The sequence below is a fragment of the Corticium candelabrum genome, chromosome 3 (genome assembly GCF_963422355.1).
Source record: "Corticium candelabrum chromosome 3, ooCorCand1.1, whole genome shotgun sequence".
Classification (NCBI taxonomy): domain Eukaryota; kingdom Metazoa; phylum Porifera; class Homoscleromorpha; order Homosclerophorida; family Plakinidae; genus Corticium; species Corticium candelabrum.
In genome coordinates this window covers 8,995,242-9,013,642 of record NC_085087.1, presented here as the reverse complement: position 1 = coordinate 9,013,642, position 18,401 = coordinate 8,995,242, and the positions used below count along the sequence as shown (strand labels likewise).

Below are 18,401 nucleotides of genomic sequence, written 5' to 3'. Positions count from 1 at the left end.
ACATACTCTGGAAATGAGAATAGACCAGACATAGTTGTGCATGACTCTGGGTGTAGCTATGGCTCATCCTTTCAGCCAAGACACTTTAAAGCAGGCAGCTTTAGAGGAAGGTTTTGCTGCAGCAGGAAGGGAGGAAAGGAAGATGATCAAATATGAAAAACAACAACTTGCTGGCAATACATCAAGCCTCAATTTCACTCCTCTGGTATTTGAACATTTTGAAACATGGGGATCAGAAGCTACCAACTATCTAAACAAACTAGCCAGAAGATCAAGAGACATTGAAGGCTATATAAATGAAGCTGACTTTAGAGGTTTTTGGAGAAAAAAATTCTCAATAATATTACAACGATGCAACACTAAAGTCATCCTCCACCAGCTGACTCGTGTCTTACTTACCTGGAGAAGAAGATGAGAACATACACAATAGAGACTATCAAAGTAGTTTGCATTAAACTAAAGCTGAACTCAGTAGATTGTTTGTATTTAGTGTTAGAAATGTAATGTAGAGTTTGTGTTTCAATAATGAAACTGACAGACAGACAGACAGACAGACAAAAAACAAGTGTGAAATCTACTGCCCCTCTCAGTTGGTTTTCAAGCAAGAAAGTACTATCATACTGGGAACACTAATTGGAGAAGGTCTTTTGCTAAGAAGTCTTGCTACCATGATGCCACGTCACAGCCGATGGCCACTTAGGACCCCAGTCAATGACCATGTAATGTACTCATTTATACTCCTGAGTTGAGAGAAGCAAATGTGTGTTAGTTTCTTGCTTAAGGAAATTATGCCATAGCTTGCCATCACTGTGACTTGAACTCGCAACCCTTCAAGGTCCCGAATCGTAACATGACTCTCTAACCAACTAAGCTATCGCACCACACACACACACACACACACACACACACACACACACACACACAAACACACACACACACACACACACACACACACACAAACACACACACACACACACACACACACACACACACACAAACACACACACACACACACAAACACACACAAACACACACACACACACACACACACACACACAAACACACACACACACACACACACACACACACAAACACACACACACACACACACACACACACACACACACACACACACACACACACACACACACACATGCACAACCACACAGGTGATGGTCTACAGGACATAATCTCAGTCACAGTATGAGCGCACTTCTTGGGTTCTACAGCTCTTTCAGGTAAGTGGTCTTACCTTCCTTGGGCATTGTACATACAATCACAGTCGACTAAGGCTGATTGAAAATGTTTTGCAGTGAATTTGTATAACTATAGCAGATTCTAGTAATTAGACTGTGTAGTCAAACGTTAGTTGTTCTGTCTAAATTATGTTTTTGAATAATAATTAAGATAACCTTTATTTAGTACATCTGGTTTAGTGATAATTAGCAAATTTTGTGAGTGATAGATTATCATCATGGAGTTCTACATTGAATCCATTCTGGTGTACAAGTTGAATATCACAAGATGCCTTTTCAGTATGCCAGGGCTCTGCATACTTGTAAACTGTGTACGTATACGATCTTGTTGATTGTAAGATTTTAGTTACATCAGTTAATATCAACAACATGTACTGCTTGGTTCTACACAGAAGGTTAGTTGGATATCTTCACTGGACTAATTATCATTCTCTCTCACAACTTCATAACTGTGTCATGAGACTCAGAACTGTGTCATGAGAAAGATTCTTTTCTCTTTGGCAACATGTCACCATTTTCATAAGTTCTCAGCATAACTCTCCTAAGGATAAATGGAGAAAGCAGTTTGTGTGCAATTCTGTTTGATAAAATCATCAATCATCCCATCCAAGATAAAGAATCATTATATCTGCCAGTCAAGAATGTAGAAACAGGTAGGAATACTCTCTGGTTAACTGATAACAAAATGTCAAAATTCAGAGTCATCACATTGCATTAGATACCATGTTTCAAGTACTAAATCGATCTAGTTAGACAGACACATTCGTGACAATATAGCTCTAGAACAACAATAGACTAAAAATCACACAATACAACCTACTAACCAACCCGTCTTTCTCAACAATCGCATGACCGAGATTATGTCCCGTAGACCATCACCTTTCTGACCGCCCTGCAACAGTAAAAACTAAAGAGACAAAACCGGCTAGTCAGTGGCAGAAACATCCAAAGCGAACCTTTCAACAGACATGACTAACGTCTCAATTCGTCTTGTAGAAACGCGATGAAAGCGACTGACTGAGATATGATCCCGGATGTCCGAGTATTTGTCTCTCACATTTCACGTTCTGCCGTAGCAACAGTACGATATCACCCCGTAAGTATAGTAGGCAGCGGTGATGACTATAACATTAGCCAAAAAGAACGCCTCAGATGTGCGTCTGAAGAGAGAAAATCACTGGAGATCAGGTGACAGAGATTATGTCCCGTCAGTCATCCGTCTTCTTCGTTGTCTGCGAGAGTAGAGGTTGACAAGACAAAACCAACAATTTGGCGAAAGGAAGTCATATAGGGAGCCTATCGACAGAGATGACTTGCGTCTCAAACGGAGTTGTAGAAACGAGATGGTAAGCACTAGTACTGACCGAGATATGATACTCTGTGAGCGAGAATAGGTGCGATCAGTTTTCAAGTTCTACAGCAGCAACGTTACGGCGGATGCTGACGTGACCCGCTCTACCTTGCTGCTAGACAGTAGGACTATGACAAGTAGGACTATGACACTAGTGTAGCAGCTAGGTCTGGCTCATAATAATTTGAACGAGTGGAACGAGATTAGGAAATGTCCGATATTACATCCGGGACTCTAGTCTGTTTACATCTACATAATACTCTTTGTTGACAAATATATAGTGTCCACTATATAATATAAATACAGTGACTACCTAGAGACGAGGTGTACATTCTGTGGTAGGAAACGAAACAACTTTGCTGCAGTAATGTTCACATCCGCCATAGTCACAGCTAACATTCTTTCCCTAAGTAATGAAACAAGAGAGTCTGTCAAAGTTAAGCCACTTGCATAACATTCACATAACACTGCACCTTTCTTTTCTAATTCATCTTCCACCTCTCTGTCTATCGGTGTGTGTATCCGATGACAAGCTCTCAACGACTCCTTCACTGTTTCCATTTTTCCAACTTGCTCCCTCTTTGCTTCAATAACAGCCGTCAACTTGCCGCCATCCGTAGCTTTGTTGTGAGTTTCTTCTCTGATCTTGTTGTTGTTCAGTCCCAACTTGACTGCAATCTCATACCACTGACTACTGCCGTGTTTAACAACAGTATTCCTTACAGTCTCATAATCGGGCAACATTCCTACACACAACATAATTATATCATAGTAATAAGTATAGAATGACACACATTGCTATCATACCCCAATTATTCTTATTCCCTCTAACTAATATGATATCAATCTAAATGCCTTTCCAATTAGAGTGGAAATAATAATTTTGGCTCCACAAGGCGCCTCACTTAGAGGGATGCTTACAAAATTAGAATCATAGGAAAAATCTTCAAAATAAGCTTTACCTCAATTACCATCTAGAAAATGTTATTCTAATTGAATAACAATCAAACCATGGAATGATTAGAATGTGGAATTAAATCCACAACAACCAGACAGTAGCATGACAAGAAAGCAATCACTTGAAAATCAGTCAAGCATTTGGGTAATGGACATTCACATTAGTGTACATTATTATACTTTAATATCAAAACTTGTAAACTCCATTACCTGATTGACAAAATTGACAGTTTCCTTCTTCTGCATTCAATTCTGACAGCAGCAAGTCACCAAGACTTTCTACGACTCGTTCAACACCAACTACTTGTTTTACAGCAGCTTTTGCTCCTTTTCCAGTTGCCTTTGCTTCCTTGATTTCCTCTTCAGAGTAAACAGCAACTTGTTTCAGTTCTTTGTGTTCCTCTAAATGCTTTCTGCTCAGATATCCAGTCTCGTAGTCAGTGCCTGGACTGTATCTGTCTAACGTATCTCTCCAAAGAGACATGACAGTGTCAAGCAGGGAAACGCATTCTGCTTCTGTTGCCTTACCTCCACGACATACAAAGTCGACAGAACGAACAGGATCTACCATGGCAACCAAACACTCGACATGAAATTCAGCTTCATCACCTTGTGATGTGATTAGTCCATTCCTCCACAGCTGTGCTTTCTTATCTAATGTAGTGCAAACTTTAGATTGAAACATGCCAAATGCAGACGGACTGAAGATGGTCGTCTGACTGCTGCACACTTGACGTCGACCGACATACACTTTCTTACTCTCCTCTCTCTTCCACATGACAGACAGATCCTTAGGAGACAAGAGAGCTGGAAACATGTACGTGTCGTCTCTGCCTTCCACTTTGAAGCAGATATCAAGAGATTCATTGATAGTGAGAACTTTATCTGTGTTGAGTTGAACTTGAATCTTCTGATCTTTTCGGAAATGATTGATTGCCGTTTCTGCTTCTTCTCTTGTTACTGTGCCATCCTTCCTCTTTGACCTGACATGCCACTTAAAATCCTCAGAAGCAATGAGAGGACCGATGGCATAATGATGTAGAGATGCAGGATTGAGAGCCACCACATCACCGGCAACAGCAATCTAAACACACATCACAACAATATTACACAAACATACACAAGTACAACAACTAAACATCTGCTCGTCGTCTCACCTCTCCTGAATCATCTAAAAAATCAACTACCTTCTCTACAACCTTCTTCTCTTGTCCTGGACATGCTTCCTGCTCGATCCTCTCCATCAGTGTTGCCTTCTCCATGAACGGATCTTCTTGTTTCTTACGAAGAGAAGGAAGCAACTTGGACACGACTGGCTGACAAAGACGAGGATACAGAGGAGCAGACTGAAACATAAATATCTTTATCAGCAGGTAATTATAAGTCTATAAAACTAGTCTCATGATCACCTGCTGAAGACTCCTTTTCACATCACAGAGAACTTTCTTTAGTTGTTGTATTTCAGATGTCCAGCTCCTCCTGCAGTCGAGGACAAAACAAACTTCAATGATGTTGATCTTGCCTTTGAACAGCTCACGCATGTCGTCCACCACTCGCTGCAAGACACCCTGACGCTGTGGACAGTAATCTATGTGACTGGCAGCTATCAACACTGTGGGTATAAACTCTGCATCCAAACTGGCTCTCAGGAATGAGAGCCAATACTGAAGCTCTTCTAGCAACTCCTCAAAACTGCACAGTCGTCTCTCCTCTCCTCTCACTAGACTCACTAGCAGGATGAAGATCGAGTTGGAGGGAAAGAAAAGGCCGTGTGTTTTGTGGAACTGCCCTTGACCTGCATAGTCCCACACTGACAAGCGACCCACTCCTGGAATATCGACTGTCATCACGTTGATACCAATTGTGCGTTCCTCTTCACATTTTGGGTCATCTGGTTTGTTCTCATTTGCAAAGAAAGCCCATTCTAACCATCCTCGTTTGAGAGCCTCCGTGAGTGTCGTCTTTCCTGCTCCTTCTTTACCAATGAAACACAATTTCATGATTTCTGGTCTCACTGTGCCCTCGGCATACAGAACAGCATACTTCTGTTCATCCTGACAATACAACCCATCCATTCTACACATACCACCATATCTCACTACATAAACGTCTCACCATTGCTTTCATCAGTCGTCTTCTCATTTTGTAACTCCTAGCAAATTCATATGCTCTGTCACCATACTAACAACATAACACACACAAATAAGATAAGATGGTCTATACCAGAGGTTTGTGAAGACAGATTAGGAATGCTATCACCAATGTTCTCGCCAGGATTTTGTATCAACCAGCAAAGCAAATTGAGTTATAACGTCATATAAAAATGACGTCACTTCCGGTTTGGTAGTTTTAACTCAAGTGTTAGCATCTTAGTCTATGTCTAATAAACACCTCCTGTCATGCATAACCTACTACTATTTACTAGAACCAAACATCATCCCTACAATCTGCACCTCCTTACACAGTCTAACTAAATTTTAGATAAAAACTCAAGGGTGTGTCAAAGCATGGGCATCTTCTGTAACAGCATTCCAACCGTCATACAACACAAGTGTACACATGCCAAGATTGACAATTAGCCAATGATGATGAGCAAAGGACATTTCTGTGGTACTTAGTAACGAAGAGGTTTGTTCATGGATCATGCCTGCTGTCTCCACTACCCAACCAGTAATAAATTAATGGTTACTTTTCATGATTCAACCGACTATCTCACTACCCCAACATATGGCCGACACTGGAGAGAACACTGGCTATCACAGATAATTGTAGACATTTACTCAAGTGTACAAAGCACACGCTAGGGGGAGGCAGTACAAGTAGTGGTACACTTTTGGGGCGGAGCATAAAATGTTGATGATTTCTTTTTGGTCCAGAAGTAGATAGGAAGTGATACTGAAATCAGGATATTGCATTTACACGTACGCGTGTTGTACTGTATCTACGTTTGTAACCAGACTTTTCAACTCTGGTTTGTAACTATCTGTCGCAAGTGTATGACGTGTATAGCACGCTAAGCATTCATCACACGTGTTTACTAGAGTGTACATGGTGTGGGAGGTGTACTCTGCGGTAGATACTAACAGACCTGTCTAAGAGACCTTGCGCTGTTCATAAAACGCCGCCAAACAGATACCAACAGTTTGTGAACGCTTTTGTCTTTGCCAGCCCATCTTTGTCTCGTGAGGAAGCTGTGCAGAAAGTGCAACGATAATGGAAGACTGCTGGACAGAACGACGAAATGTGCATATCAATCTTCCAAAGGGTTTCTAATTATTTAGTTATTGTAATACCATGGTTCTACATTCACATGACCAACATTTTATGTACGCTTGGGGGAGGGGGAGGGGTATGTAGAAAAGAGTACGCTTTGTATGCTTGAGTAAATGTAGACAATTATGGATGACCCCTAAACCAATTATTGTTTGCTGCCTATGCCACTGCTGTTGCACTTTCTATTGATTTAATAACATGTCATCATAATATTTAATATCAATACATTTATTATTACCATACATCACATCAACACATACAACAGTTCAACTGCAACACATGCAAACACTCACCTCATTCTTCTGTTCAGCATTTGCATTTGATTTTAATAGAATTTCAACAATTTCATCATGATCAAACCGTGCTGCCCACATTAGAGCAGTCCAACCCTGTAATGACAATAATTGTGTTTTATTGTTTGTCTCTACTGTAATATCCGTCCTATCACAAATCTCATCACATCATTTAAATCTCATTCTCTTCATTCATTCATTCACTATCAACACTTACGTCTTTATCAGTTCTGTTGATATCTGCCCCTCTAGACAACAAAAGCTCAACTAATGACTTGGAGCCATTCATACAAGCTTCCATCAGTACAGTCCATCCCTACATTAGAGTGAATTGTTATGAACAACAATAAAACGAGTCACTCAATCAATAACATACAACTCTATCATCTACGTCAGCTCCAACATCCAATAGACGTTCAACATCATCACGTGAATTTCTCTCTACAGCTATCCATAGTTGGCGATTCAATGCTGTGATGTCTCTCTCACTCATTCTAACATAACAGTAACACATGAACGTGTAACCACACAAGACTACCCGACAACACTCTACCAACATGTCGCTGCCCCTCCCTACTCACTTTCCAACTTTATTCTCACCTTCAAACGTAAACCTCTCTTTACAATTCCTTTTCTCTACAAATTTCCAGCCATTTCTACCCTCCACTCAACGACGTTGCCAACCACGTGCTGCTACTCACCATCACGTGTCTACTTTAGCGCACGCTATGTGTCAACAGCAAGTAGAAATTAACAAAATGTTTACAACGAGATAACAACGTCCATTCATCTGCAGACGCGACGATCAATGAGACGTGAGTTTGTGCTTGCAAACCCAAACCTTTGTGATGCACTTTAAATTAAATTATTATACATAATTCCATAATTAATTAAAATAAATGTAATATTATCAAAACATAGATTTTTAATTTTATTATAACATTTTTACATTTACCCTCAAATTACTCAATACATTCTAAATGCTTTTATTAATATCAACAATCTTTAGGCTGGAATGTGTGTGTGTGTGTGTGTGTGTGTGTGTGTGTGTGTGTGTGTGTGTGTGTGTGTGTGTGTGTGTGTATTCATATATAATTATTTTAATATCAATATTGTCCTCCAGCGTTGACCACTAAGTACAGCCTATATCATCTACTAATACTATATCATACAATATTATTCAGTTCTTTGTGTTCCTCTAAATGCTTTCTGCTCAGATATTCAGTCTCATAGTCAGTGCCTGGACTGTATCTGTCTAACATATCTCTCCAAAGAGACATGACAGTGTTGAGCAGGGAAACGCATTCTGCTTCTGTTGCCTTACCTCCACGACATACAAAATCGACAGAACGAACAGGATCTACCATGGCAACCAAACACTCGACATGAAATTCAGCTTCATCACCTTGTGATAGGATCATTCCATTCCTCCACAGCTGTGCTTTCTTATCTAATGTAGTGCAAACTTTAGATTGAAACATGCCAAATGCAGACGGACTGAAGATGGTCGTCTGACTGCTGCACACTTGACGTCGACCGACGTACACTTTCTTACTCTCGTCTCTCTTCCACATGACAGACAGATCCTCAGGAAGCAAGAGAGCTGGAAACATGTACGTGTCGTCTCTGCCTTCCACTTTGAAGCAGATACCAAGAGATCTATTTATAGCGAGAACTTTATCTGTGTTGAGTTGAACTTGAATCTTCTTATCTCTTTGGAAATGATTGATTGCCGTTTCTGCTTCTTCTCTTGTTACTGTGCCATCCTTCCTCTTTGACCTGACGTGCCACTTAAAATCCTCAGAAGCAATGAGAGGACCGATAGCATAATGATGTAGAGATGCAGGATTGAGAGCTGCCACATCACCGGCAACAGCAATCTAAACACACATCACAACAATATTACACAAACATACACAAGTACAACAACTAAACATCTGTTCGTCGTCTCACCTCTCCTGAATCATCTAAAAAATCAACTACCTTCTCTACAACCTTCTTCTCTTGTCCTGGACATGCTTCCTGCTCGATCCTCTTCATGAGTGTTGCCTTCTCCATGAACGGATCTTCTTGTTTCTTACGAAGAGAAGGAAGCAACTTGGACACGACTGTTTCAGTCTGCTCCTGCCCCTTCTTTACCAATGAAACACAATTTCATGATTTCTGGTCTCACTGTGCCCTCAGCATACAGAACAGCATACTTCTGTTCATCCTGACAATACAACCCATCCATTCTACACATACCAACATATCTCACTACATGAACGTCTCACTATTGCTTTCCTCTGTCGTCTTCTCAGTCCACCATCAGTCAGTTGGTAGGGTCTCTTACCATCCTGACAACAAAACACACACAAATAAGATAAGATTCTATAGAGCAGAGGTTTGTGAACAATACAAACATGAGAAATGGTATCACATTTAATAGAGATTATCACATCTAACACATTTCCATCATTTCTCTAATTTTCCCCTGTGATTCCTCTTTGTTATAAGAAAATAATAGATATCACTTGTTAATCATGACTGTTCTAACCAGAATTTTTGGAAGGTGTATAGCCGTATGGGTGTGACACATGAGTCTGGCTCGTGGGCGTGACACATGAGTCTGGCATGTGGGCGTGGCATGTTGGTGTTGTCTGTGTAAATTTTTAAAATAATAATTTACGATGGTTTGAGGGAGTGTTTAGGATCATAACATTTGTAAACTGTTCGCTCTTGGTGTACTGACTGAAACTCAGCCTCTACAAATCACACTGAGGCAGACTCATAGTAAGGTATGGATTACATTCAGGGAATGATCGCCGCAATCTTCCACCTCAACTGCGTCGAACAACCGTGGCACACAACCAGCGAATAGAAACAGTTTTGCAGCAATTTCCCACTGATGCCAGTATTATGTATCTTAGAGGAATAGCTCACAATCGTAGCTTGTGATTAATGATGTGATATGCACATAATTTGATACTGTAATTTACTGTTTTAGTAGTCTTGAAGACATAAGTGTTAACACTAATCACACTATATCACGTATTTAATGACATAAATTTGACAGGTAAATTGGTATGTATAGACACGTTTTTCAATTACATGGCAACTAAGTGTACTGGCAACTAAATTTCAAACAGACAGACAGACAAGACAGACAGACACCTTTTCTCTCCTCCATGACCTCAAGGAGGGAGGAGAGAAAAGAGGTTAAATACAACCAAGAGCTTCTTCCAGGAGGCATCAAACCATCTTTTGTTCCCTTGGTTCTTGAACATTTTGGTTGCTGGGGGATACAAGCCTCCAACTATCTGAACAAGCTGGGTAAGTCGTCTAGAGATGATGAGGGAAAGAAAAATAAGGCACAGTTCAAGACCAAGTGGAGATCTCTCATCTCCATTCAACTGCAGAGAAACCTTGCTAAAGTTATAGCAGACAAGTTATATAGCATTCACAGAATGAACACTACAGTTGCAAATTATTAAATCATTGCATGTGTAGGGCCTAAAGGTACTTTTTATTTGACAGACAGACAGACAATAGACAGACAGACAACAGACAATAGACAGACAGATAGACAACAGACAGACGACAGACAAACACACACACAGACAAACATGCAGACAGACAGACAGACAGACAGACAGACAGACACACGCAGACAGACACACGCAGACAAACACAGACAGACACACACACACAGACAAACACACACACAGACGGATGGACAGACAAACAAACACACAGACAAACACACAGACAGACAGACAAACAAATAGACACACAGACAGACACACACACACAGAGACAGACAGACAGACAAACAGACAGACAACAGACACACACAGACAAACACACAGACAGACGGATGGACAGACAAACAAACACACAGACAAACACACAGACAGACAGACAAACAAATATACACACAGACAGACACAGACAGACAAATAAACAAACAAACAAACACAGACAAACAGACAGGCAAGCAAACAAACAGACAAACAACCTTTGCCAATGCTCTCATCAACGGTTCGTTGTCCTGCATCCTGCCTGCTGTATCAATCAGCACAACATCAAATCCGGCATCTCGTGCATATCGTATCGAATCCATAGCAATCGACGCCGCATCCTTCCCATGGCCTTTGTCGTACAGCATCACACGAGGAGGATCTGTCTCATTGTCAGGTCTGTGAATGGCGGCGAGTGAGCGACGGTGAGTGCGGAGCTGCTCGACGGCTCCGGCTCAGAACGTGTCACATGCAGACACAAGGACACGATAACCGTTATCAAAAAGCCAAAAACAAACCTGGAAAATATATTATACAATGGCCGTGTGTGTGTGTGTGTGTGTGTGTGTGTGTGTGTGTGTGTGTGTGTGTGTGTGTGTGTGTGTGTGTGTGGTGTCATTGTGTGTACAGACCCTGAAATAAGGATTTCAAATTGATTGGCCACTTGGTCAGAGCCGTAGCCACCAATTTGAAGTGGCCCCATTGCAGCAGCCATTTAAAAAAATAAATAATTAATTACATAACACTTCTTTGAGTCTAATGCATACAGTGTGATTTCATAATAATATTTAATGAGCTCAGCCATAGCTCTAGATCCGTATTGTAGAGTATCCCTACATATCGGAAGCCTAATTATGCGAATGCCCTGTAATGTGTATGTACTAACAGGCGTCTGTCATCGTCATCTGTGGACAGTCTCACTGGCTGTACACTGTACAGTGAAAAATATTCAATGACACTATCTTCATTGGGTTAGGGGGTAGAGATCTTTTCAAAACTCTACCCACCTGATTTAATTACAGCATGGCAACACATGGTACAAAATGATTGGGAATTCCGAATTCCAAAGTGTAATCAACCTATTCTAACAACAGCTATCCTGGGATGTGCAACTGTACTGTACAGACCCGGTTCCTGGATGGATCATGATTAATTAGGAAAGAGTTGATTTGATATTAACAATTTATTTGTCTGTCTGTCTGTTTGTTGGTCTGTCTGTCTGTTTGTCTGTCTGTTTGTCTGTCTGTTTGTTGGTTTGTCTGTCTGTCTGCTTGTTTGTCTGTTTGTCTGTCTGTCTGTTTGTTTATCTACATTTAAAAAATCCTAGCATACGTACAAGTAGAATCTGCATGAGAATAAACTATTTGTCTGTTTGTTTGTCTGTCTGTTTGTTGGTCTGTATGTCTGTCTGTTTGTTGGTTTGTCTGTCTGTTTGTTGGTTTGTCTGTCTGCATGTCTGTTTGTTTGCAATTGTCTGTCTATCTGTTTGTCCATCCGTCTGTCCACCTCTGACTGTCTGTCTGTCTATTTGTCTGTCTGTCTGTTTGTTTGTCTGTCTGTCTGTTTGTTGGTCTGTCTGTCTGTCTGTCTGTCTGTCTGTCTATCTGTCTGTTGTGGTAGACGCTATGTTGCATGCAATCCCAGATGCCACATGCTGGAGTATGCCCATAATCTGGTTGTAGCCACACACTCATTCTGAAATATCCAATATGAATCGTCTCATCATCTTGTTAAAACTTGCAAACTGCATACAATCTTTAAATTGCTATACCATATCTAAATACCACAATATCCTTATTGGATTATGATGCCTCTAGTTGAGCGGTCCTGCTCTGTAAAAAGATCTGCCAACTGCTAAAGTACACAACACAAGAATGATAAGGACCCAGGCCACAGGCAGAGTAAATAGCACACCTGCTGCAACCACAGCTTTGTTAAAGTCCGTTCAAAGAATGGAGAGCCCGTGGGAAATGTGGTTACCAGATATATTAAAGGCATATATGGCAGAAACAACAATATTGCTATCATTCTGGATTGTAATACTAACAATCAATAAATGAGCATTTAGAGCAATGGTTGCTACCCAGCCCTCACTGCCTACTATCTATCTACTGTAGTACGTCAGGATCCGTCCTGTTCAACTGTTTTCTGCCATTCGAACTGGCCAGAGAAAGCGTTGAAAATGTGACGGCAGCGAAATGAAAGAAGTGTGTCGACCACGTCATCCAGAAAGTGGAAAACTATTACAGAACGTCAGACAGCGTGCTCGAACAAGCGGTAGAAAGATTAGTAGGTGAGGAGAACTCTTCGACAGTGAAGAGATAGTCCTAGGAGACGACGAGAATGACAACAATGATTAATACAATTAGTCTCTTGGGTGTCATTTACTGGCGGTGTTCTTTGTCGGTAATGCATGGGAGGAGTCTCTTTCAAGAAGCATGCTGCATCTACTAACCCAGGATCTATAGAGTTCATTTGTCCAGAGATCTGACTCCACCTAGTCACGTGCTCTCGAATGATATGTTTATCAACGACATAGGGGGTGTACTTGCCGAGATACAGGAATTTTCCCACGGGCTCTCCATTCTTGAACGGACTTTAGCACGTCCTGGTCAACGCCAACAGACGTGCCAACAGACGTACATGTGCCTCTGGCCTCTACATGGTGAAACTTCTGTTGAGTTTCCTGGTTTTTTGCTGTTAGGAGTGACTGAATTACAGAGTATAATGTGCATGTAGAGAGTGTTGGCGTTGTGAAAGAGCACCCTCACTGTGATGGGTTTGCTGTAGGTAACTATCAGTAATTATCATGTCAAATGGCAGTGAAATTTTCTCATTGGCCCATGGCCGGCCGTTATTTTATGCTGTGTGTGTGTGTGTTCAGTGTGTGTGTGTGTGTGTGTGTGTGTGTGTGTGTGTGTGTGTGTGTGTGTGTGTGTGTGTGTGTGTGTGTGTGTGTGTGTGTTACTGTGTGCGTGTGTGATCATTACATTAATAACAATTTCTCACTTAAATTATTTACCAAACTTCAATATGTAAACTTTTTAATATCAACTTGCCTTTGCCAGGTTTGTTGATTTCCTGACTCCATTGACTCCGCAGAACGTGATGACGTACGGTTTGGCTTTCTTTTTCGACTCCATCACGTCTCTGAGAATGTCAACTCAACGGCGTGGCGAGAGAATCTGCATGAGAGATTCATGAAGACTGGCCTTGACAGTCGATGTGACACCTGCATACACACACAGTCAAATGCATGCAGTGGAATCACTCGGTCTTTTATACTTTATGCCTGTTCATCTGTCTGTCTGTCTCTATGCCTGTTTGTCTGTCTATTGTCTGTCCATTGTATGTCCATATGTCTGTTGTCTGTCCATTGTCTATTCATATGTCTGTCTACTTGTTTGTCCATCTGTCTGTCTGTTTGTCCATCTGTCTGTTTATTTGTCTGTCTATTGTCTATGGATATGTCTGTCTACTTGTTTGTCCATCTGTCTGTCTGTTTGTCTGTCCATTGTCTATTCATATGTCTGTCTACTTGTTTGTCTATCTGTCTGTCTGTTTGTCCATCTGTCTGTCCATTTGTCCATCTGTCTGTTTGTTTGTCCATATGTCCATCTGTCTGTTTGTTTGTCCATATGTCCATCTGCCTGTTTGTCTGTCTATTGTCTGTCTGTTGCATGTCCATATGTCTGTCTCTACGTCTGTTTGTCTGTCCATTGTTTATCCATATGTTTGTCTACTTGTTTGTCCATCTGTCTGTCTACTTGTTTGTTTGTCTGTCCACTGTCTATCCAAATGTCTGCCTGCTTGTTTGTCCATCTGTATGTCTGTTTGTTTGTCCATTTGCATGTCCATCTGTCTGTCTCTACGTCTGTTTGTCTGCCCATTGTCTGTCCATCTTTCCTTCTGTCTGTATGTGCATCTGTCTGTTGGTTTGCCTGTCCATATATCCATCTATCTGTCTCCCTATCCGTGTGTGTGTGTGTGTGTGTGTGTGTGTGTGTGTGTGTGTGTGTGTGTGTGCATGTGCGTGTGTGCCATCCATCTGTCTTCTGTGTGTCTGTCTTGATGTCTGTTTCCTCACACAGCTGGCAGTGTCCAAACAGACAGGCACACAAACAAACTAACAAGCCATCTACACAGCACACACACACACACACACACACACACACACACACACACACACGCACACACACACACACACACACACACACACTCACCACTAAACGTCCCCAACACTCTTCCTTCCAGTTTAGTAGCAACTGAACCACACAGCTGATCAGCAATGTCAGTAGCAACATTTTTTGCTGCCAATCCACAACACAATTTCAGGCACGTAACCAAACAGTTATTAGAGTGAGAGACGAACCAATCAGATGTTCCTTCATTTTCTCCAAGATTGGAGAGACGTCTTGCTTGGTGAGTGTCTTGCCACCCGCAAGGCCTTTGAAGAAGGAAAATAGTCCACCTGTAATGCTTTTTCCTGATTGCTTGGCACCACTGGATAGGATATACAAATGATAAGCTACATAATAGACAGACAGATGGACAGACAGACAGACAGACAAACAGACAGATGGACAGACAGACAAATAGACAGATGGACAGACATGCAAACAGACAGACAGAGAGACAGATGGACAAACATATAGACACACAAAAAACAGATAGACAGACAAATGGACAGTCAGAAAAACACACAAACAGATGGACAACAAACAGACAGATGGACAGCCTGATAAAAATATGGATAAATATATACAGAATAAACAAACAAAAACAACAATAAATACAAACAGAAATACAAACCTTTTTGTTTGGCTTGCTAACTCAACTTCAACTTCAACTTCCTCATCCTCCTCCTCCTCCTCCTCCTCCTCTTCTTCTTCAGATTTCACTTCTCCTACAGACTGCAGCTCACCCTTCATGCTTCCCACCATTTTATTCTGACACAACGACCACAAATGAGATGCCACATACTGTCCAATGGAAATCTTAATGTCAACCCTACTACATCATTTCCGGCGCTGCCGCTTGCTTTCTCGTGTGTTTCTCCATTTAATTGATCAGTATTGGAGAAATCAAGACTTCCAGCCTCACTGGCTGTTCCAGCATTGTCCCATACACGAGCTACTTTACCCTTTTTCTCAGTGCTAGCTGGTTTTCTGTAAAAAGAAAGTTTAAGTAGTCGAATGTATTGTGAGATGCATTCCTTCAATACAATAGTCTTGTGAGATGCATCCCTCCAATACAACAGTCTAGTGTATTGTGAGATGCATCCCTCCAATACAACAGTCTAGTGTATTGTGAGATGCATCCCTCCAATACAATAGTCTAGTGTATTGTGAGATGCATCCATCCAATACAATAGTCTCATGTATTGTGAGATGCATCCCTCCAATACAATAGTCTAGTGTATTGTGAGATGCATCTCTTCAATACAATAGTCAGTTTGACTTACGTTGCTTCTTGTTCTTTGTTTTACTTTGTGTCCCTCTTCCCCTAGGGACCGGCCCTTTACCCCGCTTAGTCAATTTAGCCAACTTCTTCAGCTTCCGATCATCATCATCAGAAAGCATCTCATTCTCAACTTTTAATTTTTCGACTTTCACTGGTTGTTTGTTCACAAGAGGATCCATCTTCGCACCTTCTTTAGATTTTGTATATTTGACTATTGACAAGCACAGCATAAAAACCAAGGTAGATAACAAACAAACAATTAGACAAACAAACAAACAGACAGACAACAGACAAACAAACAGACAGACAACAGACAAACAAACAGACAGACAATTTCACAAACAAACAGACAAACAAACAGCAAACAGACACACAAACATAGACAAACAGACAAACAAATGGGAACAAATAAACAAACAAACAGACAAAGAAAAAACAAACAAACAAACAAACAGACAAACAATCAGACAGACAGGCAAACAAATAGACAAACAAACAGACAAACAAACAGACAAACAATCATACAGACAATCACACAGACAAACAAACAAACAAACTTGTAAAAACACATAAACAGACAAACACACAAACAACTAACAAATACAAATAAAACAATAGAAACAAAAAATTAGACACACAACCAAACACACAAACAGACACACAAACATGATGCAGACACGTAACTCACTTGACTGTTCAAACGTTCGCATCACTTTCTTCTGTGCCACTCGTTCTCTCTCTTCGTCCTCGCACCGTTTAAGCAAAACACGAAAGTCGTCATCAAAATCAAAGCTATGATTGTATGTGCCGTTCTCCAGGGCGACCCTAAAACGCTCCCGAAACGCCCTCTGCATGTCGTCTAAGAGACGGTCAATGTAACTCAATTGTAGAATGTTCTGATAACCAACCTGTAATGCAACAAACAGCTGGTAATAAAATAATAATTATAATTAATTAAATACAACATGATCAATATCAATCATGTACATGTGGTCAGCTGTGTGTGTGTGCCTCTCGCGGTTATGCAAGAAAAATTTAGAAATTTATTAACGCGTCTGAGCTGTAGACACACAATGTTGTGCACATTGTAATGGAAAATACTGGAGGGTTGATTGAAGTGAGTTGTAACTCATGCAACAGCGTCTAGGTACTCTTGTTTGACTACAACTCATTAGTTCTATACAGTACGTGTCGCTCACAGTTAGAAAGGAAATTCAAAAGTATCATAAACAACGATATTTGAAAATATACAGTATGCACGGTAACGACAATTATTAATACCATATAATAATTAATAAAAGTAATTGCCTCGGATGTCCAAACACAGCGCGCGTATCACATCTGGAGCTCCAAGGCATGACGTCATTTTCGTTACAACACATCGCCTTACCACAAAGACAAGCTCAAATTCGTTGTCCAGCTTGTGTTGGAGTTTGAGAGATTCGTGGTTAAAGCCATTGCCGCCACCGCGCTCCTAGAAAACGAGCATGAATGAATAGAAATGGCGCGAAAAGCGGGATTCGCGTCACCTGAAGAATGACGCTTTTGATCAACGCGTTGACTGGCTGTGCGATGGCCAGATTAGCGCCTTGAAAGCACCAGAAAACGATCCCACCTTTTGAGAAGATGACAAAAAGGTCCAGCATTGTAAGTTGATATAAATGTGTTGTAATAGAGTTCAATAATACCCCGGATAATATATTTTTATCCGGGATTTGTAAATTGCAACATCTGTAGCAGTCTTTTTGTGGACTGTCTACTTGGAGAAGGCATATTCCTACTAGTAGAAACATTTTACTGTCTTGTTAAAATTTAAATTAACTTAAAGAAAGTAACTTGAATACAACACACAGAACACTTTGGCAAATGAAGAGACTAAGCATACTAAACATAAATCTTTTTCCAAAGAAGAGACTGAGCATCTACTAGTAGAGTACCATATAGGCTAGAAATAAGGTTAGGTATTTTCCCTCAACAAAGAAATGACCAGCTGGACATTTGCACATTACTGTACACACTCGAGCATATA

General features: G+C 40.8%; 1 protein-coding gene and 1 pseudogene across 1 annotated transcript; both read right to left on the bottom strand.

Annotated features, from left to right (window-relative positions):
* Positions 1-2,840: 2,840 nt before the first annotated feature.
* LOC134177797 (uncharacterized) lies at positions 2,841-7,211 on the bottom strand. Its single transcript, XM_062644578.1, has 8 exons — positions 7,131-7,211; positions 5,680-5,745; positions 4,974-5,618; positions 4,722-4,910; positions 4,093-4,648; positions 3,775-4,032; positions 3,081-3,353; positions 2,841-3,013 (listed from the first exon to the last, which is right to left on the bottom strand). The coding sequence occupies exons 1-8, from the start codon at positions 7,209-7,211 to the stop codon at positions 3,000-3,002; spliced, it is 2,082 nt and encodes a 693-aa protein (XP_062500562.1). The 3' UTR covers positions 2,841-2,999.
* A 1,014-nt stretch (positions 7,212-8,225) lies between these two features.
* On the bottom strand, positions 8,226-18,020 carry LOC134177796 (signal recognition particle receptor subunit alpha-like; annotated as a pseudogene).
* Positions 18,021-18,401: the final 381 nt, after the last annotated feature.

Excerpts from the sequence above, each read along its gene's own strand:
- LOC134177797 (XM_062644578.1), bottom strand. The coding sequence starts at position 7,211 with ATGTGGGCAGCACGGTTTGATCATGATGAAATTGTTGAAATTCTATTA. Across the intron at positions 5,746-7,130 it reads ATGCTGAACAGAAGAATGAG|TATGGTGACAGAGCATATGA; the intron begins GTGAGTGTTTGC and ends TTATGTTGTTAG. Across the intron at positions 3,354-3,774 it reads CTGTCAATTTTGTCAATCAG|GAATGTTGCCCGATTATGAG; the intron begins GTAATGGAGTTT and ends TGTTGTGTGTAG.